The 27,272-nt window shown below is 47.7% G+C and overlaps 2 protein-coding genes across 6 annotated transcripts in view; one reads left to right on the forward strand and one right to left on the reverse strand.

The window, feature by feature from the left end:
* The first annotated feature begins 4,395 nt into the window (after positions 1 to 4,395).
* Positions 4,396 to 24,139, forward strand: ECHDC2 (enoyl-CoA hydratase domain containing 2). Of its 5 annotated transcripts, none has more exons than XM_047789079.1 (10): positions 4,396 to 4,729; positions 10,036 to 10,103; positions 10,173 to 10,260; positions 12,846 to 12,932; positions 13,909 to 13,998; positions 16,042 to 16,101; positions 16,305 to 16,492; positions 20,947 to 20,997; positions 22,407 to 22,454; positions 23,503 to 24,139. In XM_047789079.1, exons 1-10 carry the CDS (start codon positions 4,594 to 4,596, stop codon positions 23,578 to 23,580), a joined length of 894 nt encoding a protein of 297 aa, XP_047645035.1. In that variant the 5' UTR covers positions 4,396 to 4,593; the 3' UTR covers positions 23,581 to 24,139. The 5 variants fall into 5 exon arrangements, with proteins under 5 accessions (XP_047645035.1, XP_047645037.1, XP_047645033.1 ...); XM_047789077.1 differs by having other exon boundaries at positions 4,398 to 4,729; positions 13,906 to 13,998; XM_047789078.1 differs by having other exon boundaries at positions 4,399 to 4,729; positions 13,906 to 13,998; positions 16,045 to 16,101.
* Positions 24,140 to 26,168: 2,029 nt separating this feature from the next.
* Positions 26,169 to 27,272, reverse strand: part of ZYG11A (zyg-11 family member A, cell cycle regulator) — a 48,141-nt gene continuing 47,037 nt past the window's right edge. The window contains exon 14 of the mRNA XM_047792572.1: positions 26,169 to 26,332. Coding sequence (XP_047648528.1) covers positions 26,169 to 26,332 — 164 coding nt within the window. The remainder of the gene's footprint in view (positions 26,333 to 27,272) is intronic.

Raw genomic sequence — 27,272 nt, forward strand, 5'->3', positions numbered from 1 at the left:
CGCGGTGCGCCTGCGCGGGGGCGGGGGCGGGGCCTGCTCCTTTGAGGGCGGGGAGCATTAAGGGAACCCGCAGTGGGTAAACGCTAAGCTTAGCTGGAGTTCACCGATGGCGGGGGGGCGCCTGCGCTTTGCCGGAGACGTCCTTAGCCCCGGGAGGGAAATTGAACCAAGTGGACCCTCAGATCACAGGCAGTTTTTATTATTTTTCAAAAGGCCTTAAAGATAATGTATATTTACATACGCCATGCCACCCTTGATAAAAATCACCATGGGTTCAAAACACCCACATCCGGAGCCCACACTACTGAATCAGAGTCCCCCGGGAGTAGAGCCTAGGCATCAATATTTAGAAAGTATCTCCCAGGTGATTCTAAAGAGCCTCCCTGGCCTAGGCAGCAAAGAATGGGTCTACTTAGTAAAATCTCCAGCTAATCAGAGAAGGGGAGAAGAATACCCCCTTTCCCCTTTCCCTACCTGTCCCTGGAGCCTAGCTTAAGGCAGGGCGTCGAAGAGGCTTTTGCTAAGTGTAGAGTTGTTTCTTGAAACTCGGATTGGCTGCTAAAATCAGCACTGTTGAAATGGAGTTTTAACTAAAGAACACCCCCCCCCCCTTGGCTAAGAAGACAGCTACAAGGCTTTCCAGCTGTGCTCATCACTATGCCACCCTTCTTGTAATGATGTAGCAACTGTGTGCTCTCTGTCCAAGCCAGCAGCCCTGCTAATCAGGTACCCAGCATTGCTTATCAGTTCCGCTTCTGTAACCTTGCTTGCTCAGTTTCTTAGGGAGGAACACTGTCTGCTTGGGGATGGGGGCGGTCCGGGATGCTTACATGGCAAAATCAAGACCTTGTAGTGTATAAAAGTTACTGAGAACAAAGACCTGGTGCGCAGACTCTGGAGGTGACTCCTCTGAGCCCGCACCGGTGCTGAATAAACCTTGCTTTTCCATATCTCCGAGTGCTGTTTGTCTCCTTCCGTTGCCACTGTTTTTGCGGTTTCCGCAACACTGTGACTGGTAGATGAGACGATGTGTTATCAACCCAATAGAACAAGAAGTGATAGGGTCCAGTTTAATTAATATGTAACAAATGTTAATAGGTTTGTTATAATATAAATGTTATAGGGTCCATAGAGATGAAAAGGGAATAATAATAAATGTTGATATTAATGCTGTAAAGATCAGGAGAGGACATTTCCCTTTCCAATGTGGAAGACTAGATAATCAAAAAATTCTCCTGCCACAAATACTGCACAAAATATAACAAACATTCTTTTCAATGCATACAGTACAGAAGAGGGAAGTTTTTCCTTTTAATTTTACACCATCTGTACTGTTTTAATGTTTTGATATTCTGTGTGCATAACTTTTATTTTTTATCGTACTAATCATGTCTTTTTTTTTTTTTTTTTATGGCCACACTAGAGCCAGATACTTTAACTCACTGCACTGGGCCAGGGATCAAACCCAAACTTCTGCAGTGACCTGAGCCATAGCAGTCAGATTCTTAACCCCCTGCACCACATGTCTTTGTCTTAATTTTTGTCACTGTGTTTTGTTTTCATTTTAACTTTTTTTTTTCCTTCATTTTACAGCAACATGGCATATGGAAGTCCCCAGGCTAGGGCTTAAGTCAGAACTGCAGCTGCAGGCCTATATCACAGCCACGGCAACCCTGGATCCCAGCCCCATCTGCGACGTATGCCACAGCTTCAGCAATGCCAGATCCTTAACCAACTGAGCAATGCCGGGGATTGAACCCACATCCTCACAGAGACAATGTTGGGTTCTTAACCTGCTAGGCCATAATGGGAAGTCCCATTTTAACTTTAGTTTTTTTGGCTGTACTTGTGGCATGCAAAAGTTCCTGGGCCAGAGACTGAACCTGTACCACAGCAATGGCAATGCCAGATCCTTAACCAGCTGAGCCACCAGGGAACTCCAACAATTTATTTTTGAGTAGATAATACTTAATACATGAAACAGGATTTTGAAAGTACTGGAGTTCCCACTGTGGTGCAGTGGGTTAAGGATACAGCATTGCTGCAGCTATGGCTCTGATTCCACCCCTGGCCCGGGAACTTCTTTCTGTTTTTTCAATTTTTTGTTATTTCCCCAATACAATTTTTTTTCTACTCTACAGCATGATGACGCAGTTACACATACATGTATACATTCTTTTTTCTCACATTATCATGCTCCATCATAAGTGATTACACATAGTTTCCAGTGCTACACAGCAGAATCTCATTGCTAATCCATTCCAAAAGCAATAGTTTGCATCTATTAACCCCAAATTCCCAATCCATCCCACTCTCTCCCCCTCCCCCTGGGCAACCACAAGTCTATTCTCCAAGTCCATGAGTTTCTTTTCTGTGAAAAGTTTCATTTGTGCTGTATATTAGATTCCAGATATATGATATCATATGGTATTTGTCTTTCTCTTTCTGACTTACTTCACTCAGTATGAGCATCTCTCGTTCCATCCATGTTGCCGCAAATGGCATTATTTTGTCTTTTTTGTGGCTGAGTAGTATTCCATTGTGTACAGATACCATATCTTCCTAATCCAATCATCTGTCAATGGACATTTGGGTTGTTTCCATGTCTTGGCTATTGTGAATAGTGCTGCAGTGAACATGTGGGTACATGTGTCTTTTTTAAGGAAAATTTTGTCTAGATATATGTCCAAGAGTGGGGTTGCTGGGTCATATGGTAGTTTTATGTATAGTTTTCTAAGGTACCTCCATACTATTCTCCATAGTGTTGGCACCAGCTTACATTCCCTGACCTGGGAACTTCTATATGCTGAGGGTGCAGCCAAAAAAAAAAAGGAACAAAAGGTCAAACTGTAAAAATTCTCCCTTCTCTCCCTATCTCCAGCTTCCCAGTTCCCCTCCGCAAATGCAGTCCTTAAAAAATAAACAAAACCCAACAAAACAGCAGGATTAAAAAGGAGGAGAAATGTTATTACCTATGGCCATATTGTTACTACTGCTCTCACTGCTCCCTTGCTCCTTTGCTAAGCTTTCTTAGACTCTCAGGAACAATCATAACGTAGAGAGGAGGAGGGGTACCTGGTTATTTTAAAAACCAGGCACCATATAGCCTTTCAGGTAAAGAACTTCCTTTATTTGGTGTATTGACTTGCTAGGGTTGCCCTAACAAAGTACCACAAACTGGGTGGCTTAAAGAGAAGAAATTTATTTCTGCACAGTTCTGGGGGCTGGACTTCTAGTCCAGGATCAAGGTATTGGTAGGGTTGATTTTGTCTGAAGCACTGGCTTCTCCTTGGCTTATAAATGGCTGTCTTCTCCCTTTGTCTTCATATGGTCTGTCCTTTATACCCATCTGTGCTAAAATTTTCTTCTTATAAGAACATCAGTCACATTGGATTAGGGTCAAACCTGATGACCTCATTTTAACTTGATTACCTCTTTAAAGACCCTGTCTCCAGATGCAGTCACATCGTGAGGTACTGAGGGAGAGGACTGCAACACAGATTTGCGGAGGCGGGGCACAATTCAACCCATAAAAATTAGCATTAACTTCGTTCAGTAGGAGAGGTAAAGGCCCACAATTGCTCCGAAACCTTCTGTAAAAATCTTTCTCATGCAACCTCAAGTCTGTGATTCTCTAAGCAGTGGAGGAATTGGAATTGTGTCCAATAATATGTAGAAAAGGGACAGGGAGGGATGGCCAGATGACCCATAACCTGAATTAATTCATTGAAGTTCCCACTGTGGCTCAGCATAAGGAACCCAACTAGAATCCATGAGGTTGTGGGTTCAATCCCTGGCCTCGATCAGTGGGTTAAGGATCCAGGGTAGCCTTGAGCTGCGATGTAGCTTGCACAGCGGTTCGGATCTGGTGTGACCGTGGCTGCGGCAGAGGCCGGCAGCTGCAGCTCAGATTTGACCCCTAGCTTGGGCTTCATATGCCCAGAGTGCAGCCATAAAAAGACAAAAAATAAAATCTGTTTTCATTACTTTTAAGTAGCATTTGGCTTTCTTCGGCTTTAACAGAAGTCACTTTTATTATTTGTGCTTTACAGAAAACACTGGCGTTTAGAGAGCTTGGGCCCTGTCCAAAATGACACATTGGATGGAGTTCCCGTTGTGATGCAGAGGAAACGAGTCCAACTAGGAACCATGAGGTTGCGGGTTCAATCCCTGGCCTCGCTTAATGGGTTAAGGATCTGGCGTTGCTGTGAGCTGAGGTGTAGGTCGAAGACAGGGCTCAGATTCCCCGTTGCTATGGCTGTGGTGTAGGGTGGCAGCTGTAGCTCCAATCCAACCCCTAGCCTGGGAACCTCCATATGCCGCGGATGCGGCCCTAAAAAAAAATAAACACACACACACACACGGATGCGGCCCTAAAAAAAATAAACACACACACACACACACAAGACACACTGGAGCTGAACTTTCTCCTAATGAACGTTCCCCTACCCAGGTCTTCCGGTCTCTGAGAGCAGCGCCGGACTTTGGACCCATAGGAGGAGCAGTTTGCAAAGGCCTGGGGCTGATCCTCCAGCTTTCGGCGGGAGAGAAGGTAGTGGAGGGGCCTGGCGGCACCCTTCCGAGGGCACCCCGATGCTGCGCACCCTGGCGAGCGCCCTGCGCCCGCCGCGCCGCTGGAGGCCCCTGGAGAAGACTCGCGGCTGCGCCTCCAGCCCTGCGGATGCGGGTCGCGAGATCCAAGTGCGCGCTCTGGCGGGTCTCGACCAAGGTAAGTGCGCGGTCCTGGGACGTGCCGGCCGGGCGGCTGACGCGGGCAGGCCAGGCGCCTGGCCCTGCTGCCGGGGCGGACCCCTGGCCACTGTGCCCGGTGGGCGCGGGGAGACGGAAACAGGCCGTGGGAAGGCGTTTGAGGACGGGACGCCAAAGCCCCCGCGTCTAAGTCTAGCCCCCCCCCAGGCCGGAGGTAGGTGACCACCTTAACGGCCGCCCGGAACCTAAAGGTCGTGCGACTCCACGTCAGTGTCCCCTCGGGCCCCTGTGTGGTGGCCAGATAGAGGACTCGCCCCGGGCTGGGATCAGACACGAGGGCGCCCGGCCCCCACACAAGCGGTAAAAGACCTGATTTCCCTCCTGGGCCGAGGCTCCTGGCGAAGCTCCAGGGGCCCGGGGCGGCGGAGCGCAGCCAGCTCTCCGCGCAGGAAGGACAGAGGACGAGTCTCGTCCCTGCGCGCTGGCCCTGCAGCTGCTGGGGGACTTTTGAGTCCAGCTGACTCAGCGTTGGGGCCTGTCACTGGCAGAAAACATCTCGTTGGAGTGTTGTGCTGGGGTTTGTTTCCTTAGTTAGTTAGTGGGTCTGAGTTTTTTGTTTGTTTTGTTGTGGGGAGGGGGTTGCACTTTAAAGCGCATTCAGCCAGCCGCGTTATCCGTTATCACACACCGCAGTCGCCCTCAGGGCAGGGTCCTTCTCTCCCAACCCTTTCTTCCCTTCCCTGCATTTGATGTAACACTCTTTGTGTCCAAGGAGTTTTAATTTCCACGGAGGGCGTTGTTCCTGACAGCTCGTATTTCTTCCTTCCCCCACCCCCGCTTGAGATTAAGCTTTCAAGAGCTGCCTTGCCATAAAAATTTAGTTCCTTGGCCCCTGCTGTCGCATACTATTCCCTAGTGTGCATCCTCCACTTTTGAGGGGCATGTAGGGGCTACCCGTATCCAGGACATCACTTGGTGAGAATTCTCTGGCCAACTGGGATTGCTGGTGTCAGAGAATACCCCTTACTCTCATGCTTAGCTTACTGCCAAACCAGCAAGGGCGCTTGCCTTGAAATAGCTGTAATTTTTCTCCCAACTTTACAGATTGAGAAACTGAGAAACAGGGAGGTTAAGCAGTTTGAACCAAGTCTGATTTCAAAACCTGTGTTCTCAACTATTAGGTCATCACTAATTCTTTTGCTAAGTCGGTGACTCAAAACACAGACTTATACATTACTTTAAATATTATCTCAGGTCATAATCCTTGGAGCTCACTTGGGAACTCTCTCCAAACAGCCAGCATCAGGAAGTTAAGCCTCTGCCCCTGCCAAAGGGCATTTAGAAAGTAGGAGAAAACCCCTGAGGGAAGGAGATAAAGAAACTGAGGAGAAGCAGTGGAGGAGACATCAGGAGGAGACCCACACAGAACCATCCCCCCAACCCCGAGAGAAGCCACAGACTCAGAAGTTCCTCATGGTGCAGCAGGTTAAGGATCTGGGGTTGCTGCAGCTGTGGTGCAGGTCACAACTGCAGCACAGGTTCAATCTCTGGCCCAGGAATTTACACATGCCCCTAAGGCAGCCACAAAAATTTTTTTTCAAAAAATGAACAAAAAGAAGCCACAGGTTCTGGAGTTCCTGTCGTGGCGCAGTGGTTAACAAATCCGACCGGGAACCATGAGGTTGCGGGTTTGATCCCTGGCCTCACTCAGTAGGTTAAGGATCCGGCGTTGCCGTGAGCTGCGGTTTGGGTTGCAGACGCGGCTGGGATCCCACGTTGCTGTGGCTCTGGCCTAGGCCAGCGGCTACAGCTCCGATTAGACCCCTAGCCTGGGAACCTCCATATGCTGTGGGAGCGGCCCTAGAAAAGGCAAAAAGACAAAAAAAAAGTCAGGGACCATAGCTGAGTCCTGTCTCTTTCTCCGGGACCTGGAGCATGGTAATGCAAATTCAACATTGGTCAGGTGAACACATGAGCAAGTGCCAAGGGCCCTGTCTGGCTCCTCAGGGGTCCCGGCTTCAAGCTCATACCTCGTGTTGGGTCCCACACTTTCCGCGGCTTCTGTGCATTTCCCTTGCTCACAGGACCCACAAACTCTGGTTAAGCACTTACAAGCACTAGCTCTTTTAATCTTCGTGACAACCTTTTTAGAAATTCTGTTTACCTAGCAGGAAAGTGAAGGTCAGAGGGATAAAGGAACTTGTCTAAGGCTTTAGAGCTGCTCTGTGACTGAGCTGTGACTTCAGCCAAGCCATCTCAGCATTCGGAAAGAGGGAGATGGAGGTGAAAGACGGCAGAGAGTCAGCCAGAGAAAAAGGAAAGACAGACTAGGGAAGCAAAGAGGAGAGGAGGGAGTTTCTGTCAATCCCAAGACATCCTGGCCATGTTAGTTCACTGTTTTCACATAACAAATTACCACAACTCTGTTGCTTCAAACAACACAAACTTTTTTTCTTTTTTGGCCACCCTGAGGCATATGGAGTTCCCACGCCAAGGATCAGATCCAAACCACGGATGCAACCCACACCTTGATCCTTAATCCACTGTGCTGGGCGACCCGTGCTACAGCTGCGACCTGCACCTGGATCCTTAACCCACTGTACCAGTGATTTAACCCATTGTGCTGGGCTAGGGATTGAACCTTTGTCCCAGCTCCAGAGACACTGTCTGTCCTGTTGCACCACAGTGAGAACCTGAAAATAACACACATTTATTATCTTATAGTGTCTGTGGGTCAGAATTTCAGGTACAACTAGCTGGGCTCTCTGCTTCAGGGTTTTAGAAGATTGCAAACCAGGAGCTGGTGAGGGCTGTGGCCTTATCATCAGCTTGACTGGGGAGAGATCTGCTTCCAAGCTCCTCCCACTGTTGAGAGAATTCACCTCCTGTTGTAGGACTGAAGTCCTATTTTCTTGCTGGTGGCCAGGGGACCACTCTCGGCTCCTAGAGGCTGCCCACGGTACCTTGTCGCATGACCCTCTCCATAGGTCCACTAGTTTCTCTAGTGGACAGTAGCCACACAGAGTCTTATCTACATCATCACCTAATCACAAGACTTGACATCTTGTCACCTTTACCAGGTAATTAAACCTAATCTTAGAAGTGATAGTCTCTTCATTAGGAGCCATTCAAGGGCCTGCCCACAGTCAAGGGAAGGGGATTATCCAGGGTGTGAACACAGGGCCCATTCTAAGGTCTGTCTCCTGCAATGACACTGGACCTAAGCTGTCTTCCCCAATGCCTCTGATGTGGTTTCTCTGTATCTACCATAATCTCCCTTCCCAAAAGCTGCAGCATTTTCTCATCTGGAGAGGACCTGGGGGACATCCGAGCTTTTCGGTGGGCCCTCCAGGCCTGCTGGGCTCAAAGGTCACTTTGAAGGTTTCTGGGGATGCTAAGGAAGCCTGCATAGCCTGAATGTTGCAGTTCTCTGTCCTGGACCCCAGTTCTCTATCTACAGCTGGAAACTCTGTCTCTCGAGAGCCTTGAAATTTTCACTGGCCCTTTGCCGAGTCTCAGATCAATTCCCCCCAAGAATGGCATCTTAATAAATCCTTGTTCCACAGACAAAGCTGAGCACCCAGAGATAAAATAGTAAGAGACTTTTTTTTTTTTTTTTTTGCTTTTTAGGGCTGCACATGAGGTATGTAGAGATTCCCAGGCTAGGCATCTAATTAGAGCTATAGCTGCCAGCCACAGCCGCGTCTGCAACCTACACCACAGCTCACAGCAATGCTGGATCCTTAACCCACTGAGTGAGGCCAGGGATGGAACTCGCAACCTCATCGTTAATAAGGGACCTTTTAAGGCCAAAGAACTGGTTAGCAATCCTCGAGTCCATCCAGACATTTTACAGGAAGGGAAACGGCCTAAGAAGTGGAAAGATGGATCGTTTCTTTACCTGTGGGTCCAGATGTCAAGCGGGCAGCTGTACATTCGGGTTCGGAGCTCAGAGGAGAGCTGGCCAGGAGTGCAGGGCAGTCCTGGGTGTGCGGGAGGCAAGCACAGGGAGGTGTGAGGGAGGGGAAGGAGAAGAAGACTTTGAAATACACAATAAGGTATTGTTAACTATAGTCACCACGCCGTATATTACGTTCCTCAAGGCTTGTGTAACATGGATAGATATTACAGTGAATAAGTGAATTAGGAATTTAAAAATTAGATAGAAGAAAACCTAGAAAAGAAGTGCCAGCATCTTCTGAGAGGAAGGAGGAAGGCCAGGAGAATATCAGGCCACAGGGCAGACACATGTCAAGGAGTTCCCTGGTGGTCTATCCATTAAGGAACTGGCATTGTCACTGCTGTGGCTTGGGTTCGATCTCTGGCCCAGGATCTTCCACACACCATGGGCATGGCCAAAAAAAAAAGAAAAGAAAAGAAAAAGAAGCAGCAGCAGCTTACCTGTTATTAGTGAAAGAACATCACACAGTTAGGGCCAAAGTTACTCTCTTGAAGGTGAGTGTGCTTCAGCCTTTGGATTATTTCCTAAATTCCTGTGACGGAGAAATGCTGACATGTCCCATGGATGTGCAATCAGTAAATTTCATGCTTCAGAAAAGGCTAATGCCCCAGGCTCCTTAATAAATAACTTCTGAGGGAAAGACAGACCTGGAGGCAGAAGCTGGAGATTTTAACAAGCTTTTAAAGACACATCGACTTTTTTTAATTAACGAGTCTGAACTATTATGTGTAGGCCTGCACATTTGAGTGATAGACTTGTAAAGAAATGCATCAAAGGGAGTTCCCACTGCGGAACAGTGGAAATGAATCTGACTAGTATCCGTGAGGAGGCAGGTTCAATCCCCGGTCTCACTGTGTAGGGGATCCAGTATTGCTGTGGCTGTGGCATACATAGACTGGCAGCTGTAGCTCTGATTCGACCCCTAGCCTGGGGACATCCATAAGCAAAAAGAAAAAAAAAAGAAATGCATCGAAGTAATCACTATAAAATCAGGAGGTTGTTACTTGGAGGGGCAGGAGTGAGCAATAAATTAGAGCGCAGGAAGAGTTTCTGGGTGGAATTGTCATAACTCGTTCACCTCGAGAGGAAGAAGTCAGGCTGTGGAGGAGAGAATAATGTGGAGATGTGAAATTGAAGAAGGGGTGTGTGTGCGTGTATCTCACAATAGCGGAAGCGCACAGGAACCACTGTGGCAGTCATTCTTACTGCTCTAGCCCTGCTGCTCCAAGCCCTTCCGCTTATGTGAGGCTGAGAGGGCAAGGGTCGGGAAAACGGAGGCCTCGGTGTGTGAGTCACACGGCTCACCAAGCGCAGAGGCCGTCCCATCCCAGGTCCCAGGCCCAAGGTCTCCCTGTCCCCTGCAGGAATCACTGAGATTCTGATGAACAGACCGAGCGCCCGAAATGCCCTGGGGAACGTCTTTGTCAGCCAGGTGAGAAAGGGCGGCACCAGGGTGGGCAGGGGCTGGGCTAGGACCTATCCAACGGGATCTCCTCTGCAGCTGCTGGAAGCCCTGGCCCAGCTGCGGGAGGACCGGCACGTGCGCGTCCTCATCTTCAGAAGTGGAGTGAAGGGTGTATTCTGCGCAGGTGGGTTTGTTTCCTCTTCTGCCCCCACCCTGGGGCTCAGCAGGGCTCCCCCCAGCCTGCAGGGTGTTGGGATGGGGGGGTCAGCTCTAGCATCTAGCTCATTAGTCCCATTTTACAGACTTAAGCTGAGTCAGAGGTAAAATTCTTTGCCTGGGTTTATACCACTAGTAAGAATTCAGTTTGCACTTGGCCTCTCTGACCCCCATTCTTGTTCTTTCTGTTTCGCTACACTGTTCTGATACCTCATTGGAGAAGTGAGGAACTGAGTGCAAAGACATTCACAAAGCCTGTGCCCAAGGTGGGACCCTGTGCCCGTGTCCACCTACAAGATCTCAGTTTCTGTCAACCCTTCTTTGTTGTGGGGACCTGCGTTTGGTCTCAACAGGGCAAGCACCCATATGGCATTTCAAAAATGAGAAATGCTGCGCCCAGGCCCACAGCGAGAAGCAAATGAATGGAGAGCTGAGCTGAGCCAAGAACCGACTCTGGGGGAGCCGTGCAGGGGACTGGCAAGGCGGGAAGAGGCTGCGGAGGGCCAGGATGGGAGGCGCATGACGCTTAGGAGTTTTCAAGGAGACGCAGCTCCGTTCCCGGGTCTCAGCTGTCCAGATGGGCGTGGCCAGTTCAGGGTCCGCCCGCCACCGGTTCTCTGGCTGAGGCCCCCATCTTACCCTGGCCTCTTCCTCTGGCTCCATCTCTGTCTGACCTCTTCTATCATGGTCACTTCACGCCCCTGTCAGCCCCACTCCTCACTGCCCCAGATAAGGTCGGGAAAGTGGGGGCTGGAGGAGGTCTGGATCTGCCTTGGACATGCTCTGGAATCCTAGGCTAGTTCCTGTCCCTCTCTGGGCCTCAGTTTCCCCATCTGTCACCAAGGGGCCAGAACTGATCAAAGACTTCAAGGGCTCTCCCACTGACTTTTGCATCGTCTAGACTCCCAGGGCTGTACTCAGCCCTCACCCTGCCTGAGGCCCCTGCCGTCTGGCCTGTGATGACCCCTCCGTTGTCACGCCTCTCACCAAGGCGCCTGCTCACCTCCATGCCACTGTACCCTGCACTCACTTCTCCTCTTACTTGACCTCTCAGCTTCCTTGGACCCCACCAACCCCATTTTTTTCTTTTTTTTTTTCTTTTGTAAAAATTTTATTTTTGTCTTTGGGCTTCACCTGCAGCATACAGAGGTTCCCAGGCTAGGGGTCTAATTGGAGCTACAGATGCCAGCCTATGCCAGAGCCACAGCAACATGGGATCCGAGCTGTGTCTTCCACCTACACCACAGCTCACGGCAATGCCAGATCCTTAACCCACTGAGCGAGGCCAGGGATCGAACCTGCATCCTCATAGGTACTAGTTGGGTTCATTACGGCTGAGCCACAACGAGAACTCCTCGACCCCTTCTTTAATCAATTATACAGTGACGTGTCAATTGTGTCTCAATAAAACGGGGAACAATTTTTTTAAATTATTCTTTTATGTTTTTGGATTGTAAATATATACATTACACAAAATTTACATTTTAGCCGTTTTTAAGTGTAAAATTCAGTGGCATTAAGTACATTCACAAGGTTATTCAACAATTACTACTGTCCACTTGCAGAAAAATTTCATCATCTCAAATTCTGTACCCAACGAGCAATTTCTCCCCATTCCCCCAACCTGGAACCTCTGTTCTGTTCTATCTTTATGAATTTGCCTATTCTAGGTACCTCATACAAGTGGAATCATAAATTCGTCCTTTTGTATCTGGCTTAGTTCACTTAGCACAGTGTCCTTCATGTTCATTCGTGCTGTGGCATATTGCAGAATTTCCTTCATTTAAAAAAATGAATAATATTCCATTATGTGTACATTCCACATTTTGTTTACCCATCGGTTGATGGGCCTGGATTGTTTCCACCTTTTGGCTGTTGTGAATAATGCTGCTGTGAACACTGGTGTGCAGATGTCTGTCTGGGTCCTTGCTTTCAGTTCTTTGGAGTACGTACGTACTTAGGAGTAGAATCGCTGAGCATACAGTAATCCTAAATTTCACTTTTTGAGGAGCCACCAAAATGTTTTTCGCAGCAGCTGCATAATTTTACATTGGCACCACCAATGCATCAGGGTTCTCCCCACCCAGGACAACACTTGTTTTTTTGTTTTTGCTTGTTGTTGTTTATAATAGCTATCTTAATGAGTGCAAAGGGGTATCCCCTTGTGGTTTCTTTTTGCATTTTCCTAAGGACTAATGTTGAGCTCTTTGCATGTGCTGACTGGCTTATCTTTGGAGAAATGACTGTTCTGAGTCCTTTGTCCTTCGTGGGGTTTGTTTTTAGTTGTCAGGGGTCTTTTCCACGGGTTGTCTTTTCACTCTCTTGATAGTGTCCTTTGATGCATAAAAGTTTTTAATTTTGATGAAACCTAGTTGTTGCCCCTCTCCTCTTTTGACCTCCCCTCCCCTTTCCCTCCCTGGCTTCCTTGACCATGTTTTTCTGGTGTTTCTCCTTCCTCTCTGGCTGCTTCCCTTCAGGTTTCCTTTTGCTGGATCCTTTGACAGCCTGGGATTCAGTACTGAGTCTTTGCCATCAACCTATCACCATCTGCAGGTGCAGACCTGAAGGAGCGGGAGCAGATGAGTGAGGCGGAGGTGGGGGTCTTTGTGCAGCGGCTCCGAGGCCTGATGAATGAGATTGGTGAGGGTCCTGGAATGGGGAGGAGGAGGGCGTTCAGGTTCTCTCTGATCCCCGACCCACCCCACCTGCCAGCCTCTACTCCAAAGAGAGGGCAGTTTTTGTGGGGATCTCTGAGGAGAGATAGATGACTCTGTGAGGAGGGGGAGCACAAGGAATTCCATGAGGGGGAGGGTGGCAAGAGGCTCAGAAGGCCTTTCTCCCAGAGGGAGCCCTGGCTTCTCAGCCCTTGTGCCCTGCTAGTCCTGACCCCCCACCCCTGTGCTCTCAGGGTCAAGCCTGGCTATGCCAGAGGAATCAAGTTTTACCAAGCATGCTTTCAGGCTTTGATGATTACCGTTCTTTTTGCCTGGTTTATCCATCCCTCCTTGGCCATCTGATCTTTTTATTCGATCTTTAAGACCACCAGTGCCTCCTCCTCCAGGAAGCCACCCCTGACCCATCCTCCAAGTTTCCTTTATCAGAGCACTGATCATCACTGGCTATTTACAGGTCTGCCTTCCTCATGCCTGAATCAATTTTGTGTTCCCAGCACCCAGCATGGTGCTTGGCACACAGGATGAAAAGGGAGAGCAAAAAGGCTGGTTCCAGGGAGGCCAGCAGGAGAGTGGGCCTGAGCAGGGCTCGTCCTGCCCATCTCCCCACTCCCGTTCCCCAGCTGACCCCATAGCTTTCCCTAGGGGCGAAACTGACTTCTAAGATAACTTGGCCGATGGAGTTCTCTCGTGGTACAGGGGGTTAAGGGTCCAGCATTATCACTGCAGTGACGAGGGTCACTGCTGTAGCATGGATTCAGTCCTTGGCCCTGGAACTTCCATATGCTGGGGGCCCTGCCAAAAAAAATAAAAAATAGATGACCTGTCTGAGGTACCATGTAAGGTCCCCAAATCTAGGACCAGTGAAACCCTCTGTCCCCTTAGGTCCTGTCCTGGTCCCGCCAGGGCCTTGCAGGCTAAGCCCTTCTTCATCTCCACAGCAGCCTTCCCTGCGCCCACCATCGCAGCTATGGATGGGTTTGCCTTGGGCGGAGGCCTGGAACTTGCCCTGGCCTGTGACCTCCGAGTGGCAGGTACCGGACAGGGGGAGAGGTGCGGTGGGGTGGGGAGGGAAGAATGGAACAGGCTCATTCTGGGGATTCTGCCATCAGCCACTGCTCTTGGCTTTCCAACCAACCCAAAACTAAAGGCAAGGTGGCAGTAGGGAGTTCAGGCAGATGGTTCCCCTCCCAGCCCAGCCACAGACTGCTGTAGTAGCCGCCCCTTCTTGGAGGCAGCTGCCCTCATCTCAGGAATGTTCCCACCAACCTCTCAGCAAAAAGAGCAGAGAGGGCGGGGCTGAGGACAAAGATTACCTGTTCAATGCCTTTTTTTTTTTTTGCTTTTTAGGGCTGCACGTGCAGCATATGGAAGTTTCCAGGCTAGGGATCAAACTGGAGCTGCAGCTGCTGGCCATGGCGACAACCACAGCCACATGGGATCTGAGCCAGTCTGTGACCTACACCACAGCTCACAGCAGGGGCAGATCCTTAGCCCACTGAGCGAGGCCAGGAATGAACCCGCAGCCTCATGGATACTGGTCAGGCTTGTTCCCGCTGAGTCAAAAGGGAACTCGGTGTTCAACCTTGCAGTCCTGTCCGTGCCAGCTCTATCTAACATGTTATATAAGCCGAGGGCACAGTCTTTCATCTGCCCAGCCAAGCGCAAACATTCCTGGGCAGCAGCACTGCCCCTGGGTTTATCAGTGGCAAAGGTTTGTGTTACTTGTTCAGAGAAACTAAGCTTTGGAGTGGAGGAAAGGGTAAATGATCACTTTTTAACCTTACCAACTTGGTGGCTGGGCCCGTCCTTCTTGGAAGCAATCGGAACAAGTCTGAGTGCCTTCATGGTGCTATTCTTACCCTTACTCCTTTCTCTTAGCACCCATGGAATAATTTTTTTTTTCTTTTTTGCTTTTTAGGGCTGCACCCATGGCATATGTAAGTTCCCGGGCTAGCATTCAAATCAAAACCACAGCTGCTGGCCTACGACACAGCCACAGCAACACAGGATCTGAGCTGTGTCTGTGACCTACACCACAGCTCTTGGCAACACCAGATCCTTAACCCCTTGAGCAAGGTCAGGGATCGAACCCACATCCTCATGGATCCTAGTTGGGTTCATTAACTGAGCCGTGAAGGGAACTCCAAGAACATTTTTTAAATAATTATGTAACTCCAAGAGTTCCCCTGAAGCTTAGTGGGTTAAGAATCTGGCATTGTCACTGCCTGCAGCTAGGGTTGGTGCTGTGGCATGGCTTTGATCCCTGACCCGGAAATTCCTGAACGCTGCAGGTACAGCCAAAAAAAAAATTTTTTTTAAGTGTAAAGGGAGTGTTTATCTATATGATGCATAGCAAAGAGAAGGCATCAAACTACCAGGCCAGGTCATAGCCCCAACTCTGCTTCTGGCATGCCCATGTTTATTAGGTCAACTAACTGGCGGGGTTGGGAGCTAGGAGCAAGGCCATAACTGCACCACCCCCCCACCCTACCTGCATGCATGGTTCAGATGGCCTGTACTGAGGGAATTCAGGAGAAGGCTTAGGGTGGGGCGTTCAGGGAGGGCTTCTCAGAGGAAGCAGAACTTGGAAGGAGGATGTGGAACAGAAATTTCAGGCTGATGAAAGCTGAGAAGAGTAACTGGTGAGAGCAGGAGTCGCAGACATTTGGGAACAGACCTGAGCTAAGGATGCAGGAGAAAGAGAATTCATTAACTTACAAATAGGTGTTGGGCACCTTCTAGGAACCCTCTCCTAATTCCAAGCACCATTACCTCATTTGAGCCTTAGCAGCCATCTGAAGCAGGAAGAGAGGGGTAATCGTCTTTTTCCCACTGCTGAGGCTCAGAAAGCATAAGAGACTTGCCTGGTGAGTCAGGGAGGCCGGATGAGGGCCTGGTCTCCTGTCTTCCAAGTGAGGGCTCTTCCAAAGGCAGTGTCTGGAAGAGTTCAGCTGTGGCCACACCATCAGGGAACTGGCTTATCGGAGGGGTAAGCAGAGCCTGCAGGTGCTGTCTCCTCTCTTTGGGGACTGGTGCTGGAAGGTAGGGTAGAGTTTCACTCTGTTCTGTTTAAGCAGCTTCCTCAGCTGTCATGGGGCTGATCGAGACCACCCGAGGGCTCCTCCCGGGAGCAGGTAACCATCCATCCTTCTCCTCAACCTGTTCAACTCTACTCTGTCCAGCATAATCCCTGGCTCTCTTCTTTTGCCCTGTGTTCTGGGCTCTGCCCTGCCACCCTAACTCACTCCCCCAAGAGGTCTTGGCTGACTTGCAGGCTGGGCTTCCTCGGGGCTTCCACTTCCCATGCAGATTCACCACCCCTGCTCCATCCTGACAGGGGGCACTCAGAGGCTGCCTCGATGCCTGGGCGTGGCCCTGGCGAAGGAGCTCATCTTCACAGGCCGACGACTGAGTGGGATGCAGGCCCAGGCTCTGGGGCTGGTGAACCATGCTGTGGCCCAGAACGAGGAGGGCAACGCCGCCTACCACCGGGCTCTAGCACTGGCCCAGGAGATCCTGCCCCAGGTGTGGTGGCAGCCGGGCACAGGATGCCCGTGCCATAGGGGTGCACATGGAGGGTGGGGGGCGCTGGGGGCAGGGGTGTCTCATGGGGCCGCAAAAGATTCATTTACTTCCGCCCCCATCCCCGTTCCCGTCGTGGCTCAGCGGAAACAAATCAGACTAATATCCATGAGGACTCGAGTTCAATCCCCGGCCTCACTCAGTAAGTGAAGGATCTGGGGTTGCCGTGAGCTGTGGTATAGGTCACAGACACAGACGCGTTGCTGTGGCTGTGGTGTAGGCTGGCAGCTGCAGCTCCGATTCGACCCCTAGCCTGGGAACCTCCATATGCTGTGGGCACGGCCCTAAAAAGCAAAAAAAAAAAAAAAAATTTAAAGAAAGTGACTGAAATACCATAAGGAAAGACAATAACTTGCATTTTGGCATTTATTTTGCATAATTCAGAATAAAATATAAAAACAAGTATTTTATTCTAAAGAGCACAAAACATACCAATTTTTGAAAAACTAAATGTTTAATGCATTCCAAATATAAAAATTATAAACATGTTAAACAAAATATAAGCCTATAAAAATGTTAACCATATTTTATCATTTTAATATTAGTAACAGATAAAAGTATATGAATTAATCATAAAAATTAAAGTATTTTATTTTGGAAAAAATTCTCTCTTGAATAATCCCGCCTCTTAACTTTGAGATCTCCTTTGAGGGCAGGGGCTGTAAACTTTAAAAAACTGATGATAATGAGTTTGGTTTAAAAGAAAGTATTTGTTTTGTCTTCATTCTTTTTAGTTTCATCACATATAATTGGAGAGTCTGATGCTGTTATTAATTTTAATGCTGTGATGTTTCTGTTATACTTGGTCAGAAAGTCTCTGAACTAATACAAAACTCTGAGTGACTCAGGGTAGCGGCTGATTACACTTCCACAGAGGGGGCCTATCAGCAAAACTTGCAAACCAGAGGGCTTGTCTTTTTGCATAAATTAAAAATCTTGGTCTTTGAGCTTAATCTCAAGATGATTCGGACTTCAGATTTTTTAATATACTGACATAATGGATTCCACTCATTACTGGTATTTCAGTATTTAAAAGTAGCTTTGTAAACCAAAACACCAGCACACCAAAAACTAGTACTGCAATCACTAATGCTGGAACATTCTGATGCAACCTGCAAAACAGATCTTCAACTTCCAGCTGTTATTGGCTATTAGCCAAAAATGAGAGAGTTCCTGGGACAGGGTGGGTACAAGGGATAGTGTGGCAGATGGCTGCCTTCTAGTGGACAAACGACCAGGACCAGAGAGTCAAATGGTTCCAGAGATTAGAGCCCAGAAGACCATAAACACAACTGCAACTAACACTCAGATTTTCCCCTTAAATAGTATATATACTTTACCCTTTGAATACGGATTTGGCTGTTTCCCACTTGAACATAAAGGAATAGAACACACTGTCGCCAGTGTGACTCACTGTTCACATTTCCAAATAACATGTAATTACCCATCGTACCTCTAAGAATTCATAATTATATATGCATACACACAGTGGACCCTTGAACAACAAAGATTTGAACTGTGCAGGTTCACTTATACCTGGATTTTTTTCCACTAAATACATACTGCAGCACTGCGGGATCTGAGATTGGCTGAATTCATGGATGCAGAACTCTGCATAGGGATGACTGGCTGTGAAGTTATATGTGGATTTTCCACTGCATGGATGGTTGGTACCCCTAACCCTCAGGAAGTTCAAGGCTCAGCCATATATGAGCGCGCGCACACAGAAACATAAACGTGTTTGCAACGCATACACATCTATGTAGTTTTTAATTTTTATGATAAGAACTCAGTAGTTAAATAAAAGTAGTGCATATTCATGGCAAGCAAATCAAGTAAAACAGAAGAAGAAGGACAAAGTAAAAATCAAAAGGTGACCTTCTTTACCTGGGGCTGTCTAGGTTCAAACTGAAAGTCCCATGACCTGATGACTCTTCAGTTACTGGCAGACTGGGACAGTAGGTCACCAAAACAGCTCTCGCAGTTCCCCAATCCTTCTCCCCAGAGATGACCACTGTTAACAGTTTGCATAGTCTTGCAGACATTTTCATTGCATATATAAGAATATAAATTATGCACATATTCTCACATAAATAACTCCTTTTAGGATGGTTTAGGGACAAGGAACACACTTTTAGAGGCTAATCCAGTTCTAACAGACATTTTAAAAACATGAAATAAAAATATGCATAGGAGGAGTTCCCATCGTGGCGCAGCGGAAACGAATCTGACTAGGAATCATGAGTTTGTGGGTTCGATGCCTGGCCTCGCTCAGTGGGTTAAGGATCTGGCGTTGCCATGAGCTGCGATGTAGGTTGCAGACGCAGCTCGGCTCCCACATTGCTGTGGCTGTGGTGTAGGCCGGCAGCAACAGCTCTGATTAGACCCCTAGCCTGGGAACCTCCATATGCCGCAGGTGCAGCCCTCAAAAGACAAAAGACAAAAAAAAAAAAAAAGAGCATAGGAGTTCTGTTGTGGCGCAGTAGGTTAAGGATCTGGTGTTGTCACTGTAGCAGCTGCTGCTGTGGTGTGGGCTGGATCTCTGGCCTGGGACTTTGCATAAGGGCACTGCCGAAAAAAAAAAAAAAAGCATAAAAAATAATTCAACAGTTTGGAAGAGTATAAAACAAAAAATGAAATTCTCCATTCTCTTGACCCTTCTCCCCAAAGGCACATCGTATCAACACCTTCTACCCAAATGGGTTAACGGACACATTAGTAGGCACCTTTCTTTTCTTCTTAGAGTTTCCCACTTCAGCATACACTTAACCTTTTTTTTTTTTTTTTTTTTGGCCATGCCCACGGCATGTGGAAGTTCCCAGGTCAGGGTCTGAACCCATGTCACAGAAGTGACCCAAGCAGCTGCAGTGAGAGCACTGGATCCTTAACCTGCTGCACCTCAAGAGAAGTTCAACCACATTCTTTTAAACAACTGCACACGTTTTCATGGTTTGGATGTGCTATCATTTAACCAGTACTCTAACAAGATGCTGCTTATATCTTTATGCTCCTGCAAAACAGCCAGAGTTAAATAACTTTGTACCTCTTAGTGTATTCCTGGAAGTGTGTCTGTAGGGTAGATGGAGTTGCAGCATGAAAGAACATGTGCATCTAATTTGCCAGTTCTTGTCAAACTGCCTTTTCGAAGCATGGTGCCAATTTACTCTATCAGTTATGTATGTAAACACCTGTCTCCTAAATCTCAGCAATAATGGGCATTACTAACATTTTATAATTTAGCTAGAGTGAGGTGAAAAGGAGCACATCAATGTTGTGATTTAAGAGTAAAGCTGAGCACACCTTGTGTTTTCTTTACTATGAACTGCATTTTCTTTCTTTCTTTCTTTCTTTGTTTGTTTGTTTGTTTTTGTCTTTTTGCCATTTCTAGGGCTGCTTCTGCAGCCTATGGAGGTTCCCAGGCTAGGGGTCTAATCGGAGCTGTAGCCACCGGCCTACGTCAGAGCCACAGCAACGCGGGATCCGAGCTGCATCTGCGACTACACCACAGCTCACGGCAACGCCGGATCCTTAACCCACTGACCAGGGACGGAACCCGCAACCTCATGGTTCCTAGTTGGATTTGTTAACCAATGAACCACAATGGGAACTCATTAACTGCCTTTTCATACCACTGTAAATGTTAAAGAAATTATGCCAAACAAGGTTTTACTGTATAGCACTGAACTATATTCACTATCCTGAGATAAATCATAATGGAAAATAATGTATAAAAATTCTGTACAAAAAAATTGTACCAGCTTTTTGTTAAGGAAATTCTTCTGTCAGAAGTATCACAAATATATCTTGCCAGTTTTTGACTTTTGCCTTTTATTTGTGGTGTTTTTCCCAGTATGAAGTTCTTCATTTTTAGGTAGCATTTATGGCTTCTATGCTAACAGATTTTAAAATCATTCTTTTTCTGATAGTCCCCACTGGGGTAAAACTTGCTTGCTGCGGGAGCTTGCGTTTGTTGACAGAGTAGAAGGGAGCGGCAGTGGGAAAGGTGACTGGGCATGGGATCCAAGCGTCACCACTGACTGGCTAATGCAGCCGAGTGCTTCACCATCCTGAGCCTCACTTAAGCATGGCACCGCCTAGAAGGGTGGCACATCTGCGGTGGAAAAGTGTTTGGAAAATGGAGCATGTTGTGTATGTCAGAGGGATGGATTAAATGACGAGAAGCCCAGATGGTCAGGATTGGAAGGGTCAAGAATTGGGTAGGCTTCCTTCATTATAGAAAAAGATTATCACCTGAGAAGTAGTAGGTACGAACACTATGGAAACGTAACTGCCAGTAGAATAGTTAGAATCCCACCCAGACCTCTTCCCCCACTGTGGAGCTCTATGTCTGACTAAACACCGATCCCAGCATCAACCAAGCCTTTTCTTTCCCCTAGGCTCCCATTGCTGTGCGGCTGGGCAAACTAGCTATTGACCGAGGAATAGAGGTGAGAGGGCTCTGGGTCGGACCTTGGGCCCACCGAAATCAGCGGGGTGGCTGGAAGGTGGTGCTTTCACGGCACACAGACAGCACAGCTGGAAAGAACTCAGGAACTGGACTCTTCTAACGGACTTCGAGTCTGACCTCCCTCTTTGTACCTGAGTTTCATCTATCTACAAAACGAAGTTTGGCCAGGTGATATTCCAAGTTACACTTTATCCTCATCTCTCTCCCCTGGAGAGAGAAGGAAATTGAAGTTCAGAAAGGGTAAACAACTTATCTGGATCACAGAGCAAGGGAGTAACAAGAACCCAGGTGTGCACGGCTCCCAAGTCCATGTTCTTGGGTTCGTGCTGGGGGTCAGTTAACACTCCCTCTCGGACAGGGCTCTGGGGGGTGCCCTGGCTACAGCTGACCCATCCCTAGACTTACTCGACTCACTGATCACACACTGAACCTAGACCAGAACTGGGACACAGACATGAGTCAACTACGGTCACTGCCCCCAAAGTGGGGAGGTGGGCAGACAGACACAAGTCACTAAGAAAAGGTCAGGGGAACCAAGCAGACACCCTGGAGAGGTTAGAGCTACACTGTCCATGTGGCCAGGGTGATGGCATTGGCTAACGTGGGGTGGAGAACATTTTCTAGAGTTGGTGTTTGGGATAGAGGACAATGCTAGAACAAGGAGAAAAAGTGAAGAAAACCACAGAGGTATATAAGAAAGCAACTCAACTGAGTAGGAGGAAGAGGTGAGTGAAACACAGCATAGAGGTTAGGAACAGAGGCTCTGGTGCTGAGACTTGCTTTCCCACATCCCTTAGACACATCACGTCACCTCTCTACGCTTCAGATTTCTCAGCTGAATAGTGGGGATAGTAAGCCTTGTGGTGGAAAGTGAGTGAGTTTACACACATACACGGTACTTCTCTTACAACAGCGCTTGTAAGTGGTAGTAACAGCAAGCACTAGGCTGCAGAGGTTGCGAAGTTGCCAGGGGCCAAGTCATAAAGGCCCAAGACCTTAGTCTTCAGGGCAATGCAGAGCCCACCAAGTTCACTAACAGGGATGACAGGGAGCACGGTGAAGCAGCTAGATGGGAAGGAAGAAACACTGGCTGTGCAGGCACAGCCCAGCCCACCCTCCTCAGCTCTACAGGCTACATGAAATCCTCCCCGGTGTTCTCAGGGCCTCCATTCATCCCAGCAGTTTCACCACTGTTATGGTGTCCCCTCTCTAGGTGGGAGATTCCTATTATAACATCACTGCTCACATGGGCTGGCACAGAGTAAGCCTCAGTAATTTGTTGGAGGAATCCATGAAACAGAGTGGTATGGGCAGGAGGGCAGGCTGGCCCCCAGTGCAGATGGAGGTGGGCAAGGTCAAGCTGATCCAAGCACCACTTCTTTCTTACAGGTGGACATTGCATCAGGGATGGCCATTGAAGGGATATGCTATGCCCAGGTATGTGGCTGCAGCCAGTCCTGCATGTTTGCAAGCAGAGGCTGGAAGAGTGAGCAGGCTGGAGGTAGTGTGTACTGCATGACCAATCTAATAGGCTCATCTCTTCCCTAAGAGTCAGTGCCACTCTTTCCTGCAGTTAGCCTGGGCTGGTCCCAGGGGAGCCACACTCCTCCTCTCTGGGCCTTTCCTCGGCCATCTAATGGTGGTACATCCTGCCCTGTTTTGGTGTCCAGAGACTCACAGAGGTACTCTCGACAGAGAAGAATCTCTGGACCACTGGCTGCCGTGGGGGCTGGGCTGAAGTGGGATGTCAGGGCCTCGGACATAGCCTGTGTGTTCGATGGTATAAAGGCAGTAAACCTAGGGCTCACCTACTTAGACCAGGACTCCTAGGTGAGTCAAAAATACTCATCTCCAGGTTAACAAATGATGAACTTGCAGGCTTTGGTGTGAACCAGCTACACACTAAGATTCAAAGCCAGATTTCTTTCTTTCTTTCTTTTTAGGGCCACACTTGCCACATGTGGAGGTTTCCAGGCTAGGGGTCCAATCAGAGCTGCAGCTGCAGGCCAACGCCACAGCCACAGCAATGAGGGATCTGAGCCGCATCTGCGACCTATACCACAGCTCACAGCAACGCCAGATCCTAACAGACTGAGCGAGGACAGGGATCAAACCCGCAACCTCATGCTTCCTAGTCAGATTCGTTTCTGTTGCGACACGACGAGAGCTCCCAAAGCCAGATTTCTTAATGCAAAGTCTAATTTTTCTTCTTTTCAGAGTAGCCTCACTTCAGACTGTTGCAGGACACTGTGCAGCCATGTGCAAAGAGAGGCTAGTGTGACATCATCAGATGCTAGAGGCAGCCTGCCATCCCTAGGAATCGAGCAGCCCCGAGGCCTATACCTTTGCGTGGCCCAACACCAGAGTCCAGAGGCAGTGGAAAGACTTGGATTCTGGCTTTATCATGGGTTGAATAAGCTTGAGCCAGTCTCTATTGGACGCTGGCCCTGCTCCCCCCAAACTAATATTCTGTATGTTGTTTCAGAACATCCCGACCCGAGATCGCCTGGAAGGCATGGCAGCCTTCAGGGAGAAGCGGACCCCCAAATTTGTTGGTGAATGACTCCCATTTAACCTTAAGCATGGGAGATGCATGCCTTACAGGGAAGAACCCAGAAGGAAAATCTGCAGCACAACTGCCCTCATCACTTCATTTCTGTGGGCTTCAGTTTCCTCACAAAGATGAGGATGGATATAAAATGAGTGGCCTGATGCCTGGAACTAAGGTGCTTACCATGCCACCCACTGCTAACGTCATTATCCTTCACCCAGGCTAGATAATCACTACAGCACAGTCTGCTTTGAATACCTCTGAGAGAACTATAAACTAAGGGTAAAATAGGCCCCTTTATATTGCTTTATAAGCCTGACCTCTGCGTCTCAGTTACCAGGTGCTCACCTGAGATGCCAAGAAGCTGTCAGATGCCCCCCCCCCCCCCCCCCCGCAGCTGCCCTGTTCGTTCCTTCTTCTTTTGTGCAACGGAGATGAAACGGAAATCCTGATAGGATTGAATAGGCCCATCTCTCTGCCAGTTTCTCTTTTGTGTGCCTTGCTTTCCTCGTCTATACTGAAACTATTGTAAGGATTACAAATAATAATAAAATGCTTCATGTTCGGTAAATGTGGATCATTATTAATGTACACTGGTCTTGTAAGAACCAGATGAAATCACTGCTGTGAAAACCCTTTGTAAATTGTAGGGTGGCAGGGAAATTTTGATGGCCATATTCATAGCTTTCAGGAGCCCTGAGTAAGCAACAGTTGACTCTGACGGAGAGAATGGAGGGTCAGGAAACGGGCAGGTAACACTGGAGTTGAAGGCTGAAGGACTAAATAGGCATCTGAGGCAAAGAAAAGGCTGAGGGGAAGAGCATGAGCAAAGGTGAGCAAGACGACACACTTAGAACAGAGGGGGCTGACATGCACATTGCACACTGGTCTCCGTGCCCTCCCCTCCTGAACCAGGGTAGGGGAAGAGACAGCCTTGTGGTCACTCTTGAACTGGTCTGAGCTTCCTGAGCCTATGCCTGGCCGCGCTTAGAAGTCACGAAGCCACAGGCATGGACACACGCCAACAACATTGTTGATTTGCTGCTAAATACAAATGTTCCCCAAAGTTGTGCTCACTTCCTGGAAGGGAGCATGACACAGAAGAGCCCAGGTCTTAGAATTGACACCAACCACATGAGCAGTAACCACCTTACTAAACCTCCTCTTTCTCAACTGTCAAATGGGGAAAATACAACTTCGCGATTGCAGAGGAACGCTGTGAAGGAGGCAAAACTTGGAGAGGTGCCTCGTGCAGAACTGGACCCCAACAGGCACCAGTTCTCAGCCACCCTCCTCACATCAGCCTAAGCTAGTATCTGGTAACGGCAGGTTCTGAAGTATGGAACCCAGGTCAGTAAACTAAGACAGCCTTTTAAATCATGCAGAAGAATGAATGAAAGAAAATGCTGCGTAGTTTCAGGACTGTAAAAGGAAGAACATTTTAAGTTCCTGCTTCCACTGGTGAGCAACAGTTTGCAATATGGTTTAGAATAACAATGAGCCTCATTTGCTTCCAAAAGATAGTATACAGCATTCCATTCAAGAGTCTGGCCAGCTAAGAGCACAAAAATCTAGTCCTAAAATAGGCTACTAACTCAAAAAAAGAATCTATTTCTTTGAAAAACTTAAATTAATACAGATGGATGACAGCACATGTTTTGTGAGTTGTGAATAATACAGCAAGAAGGATTTCATAGTCTTTCATAGAGACGATTTGCAGGGTACACAAACAAAAGCTTCTGATAGTTTTATATTGTTGTTGAGAGGCAGGCTCTCAGAAAAGCCCATATTATTCTCATTGCCGTGTTAGATAAGAGCACTTCTTTAAATCTTTGGCAAAGTCATCATGCTACTTAAATTAAAATTTTGAGGGATAGAGATTTCCAACCCTCTTATACACTGTTCTCGGTCCTAATTTTGACCAGTCCCCACCAACACACCCAGTTGCACACAATTGTCTAACTAAGTCTAATGTGTAGAGCTGGAGGAAAAAGGTCAAAAGGAGAATATCCAAAATCATAAAAATATGTTTCTCTTCTCTCCATCTATCAAAGTGGATACCTTGGTATCAACTTTTTTTTTTTTCCCCTCCAACAGAGGTTCTGCCTTCCAACATTTATAAGCATATTGTTTCCAGAACTTTCTCATGTACTTCTTTTTCAGTGGCTTCATATAGCCAGAAATAACTCAGGATATTCTTTCAAACATGAAATTTAATATAAATATCAAGTCTCCTTGTAGGTCTTTCTTTTCCCCCTCCCTCTGACGAACACTCAAAGTTAAGAAACTGGCCAGGGTTAGAGAAGAGTAAGTGGCAGAGCTGTTCCAACACAAGCTCACAGGTCTTCTCACAGAGTCCAGGGCTTGATTATTTAAAACTGGTAAAAGGGTATTCTCAGGATGATTCCAACTTGATTAGGGATTATGACTATCATACAAACTCAACCTTCTTGTAACTCAAAAGAAAGGCCAATGAAGCAGCAACTCAAACTCCGATGACAACTAGTTTCAATTCAATTCAACATTCAACTGCCTATAGGGCAGAAGACCTAACACCGAGGAGCAGAGCACCTCTGAGGCCCTAAGGTTCAGAAGGGCATTCAACACAGAGGGCGTCTCTGATAATTCATGAAATGCATTCTGAAGTCATCCAGAATGGAGGCTGCCATCTGCTGTGCCTGGGGGTCTGCCTCACTGTGCTCCTGGATGTCACACAGAAGCTGCAGTCCTCCTTCTTCCACTAACAGTTTGCAGTATTTGCCGGCTGAAAGAAAATTAGGCAAAGAAACTTGATGGATAAGTTGGCGTTTTAAACATTCCCAAATTACAACATTCGCCATTTTGAGGAAAGAATACAAATGCACATTTACACGGACTTAACACATGAAATGTGTCAATTCAGAAGAAATATGTCAATAACGCTTGGCTTGTGTAGTGAGATAAGGGATGATTATTTTACTATGTTTACTTCCAGAAACCTCTATGCTTCAATGTCTCTGATCCTAGCTAAACAGACACGAATTTTTTTTTCCTTTTTTAGGGCCGCATCTGTGGCACATTGAAGTTCCCAGGCTAGGGGTCCAACAGGAGCTACAGCTGCCAGCCTACATCACAGCCACAGCAACGCCAGATCTGAGCTGAGTCTGCGACCTACACCACAGCTCACAGCAACACAAGATCCTTAACCCACTGAGAGAGGCCAGGGATCGAACCCACGAACTCATGGATACTAGTCAGGTTGTTTAACACTGAGCCATGATAAGAACTCCCCAAACTTCTTTTATTACAAAAATAATATAAATTTCAGGTGCAGGCAACATGCTGAGCTAAATAACCTGAAAACATCAGGTGCTAGATAAATACAATTGAAAATATTTAAAATGCATAACTGAGTCTACAAGGTAAAGGCACTATCCAGGAGTCAAAGAACAAAAAGCACATAAAGTTCATGTAACCTAAGCTATAACCATCCTACAGATAATAAAGTGGGAAGGAAAGGGAATGTCAGTTTCAGTTATCTTGTAATTTAAGGTTTTTCCTTGTTTTCGTTTTTGTCTTTTCTAGGGCGGCACCCATAGCATATGGAGGTTCCCAGGCTATGGGTCGAATTAGAGCTGTAGCTGCCAGCCTACACCACAGCCACAGCAACGCCAGATCCAAGCCTTGTCTGTGACCTACACCATAGCTCATGGCAACACTGGATC

The sequence above is a fragment of the Phacochoerus africanus genome, chromosome 8, assembly GCF_016906955.1.
Source record: "Phacochoerus africanus isolate WHEZ1 chromosome 8, ROS_Pafr_v1, whole genome shotgun sequence".
Taxonomy (NCBI): Eukaryota; Metazoa; Chordata; class Mammalia; order Artiodactyla; family Suidae; genus Phacochoerus; species Phacochoerus africanus.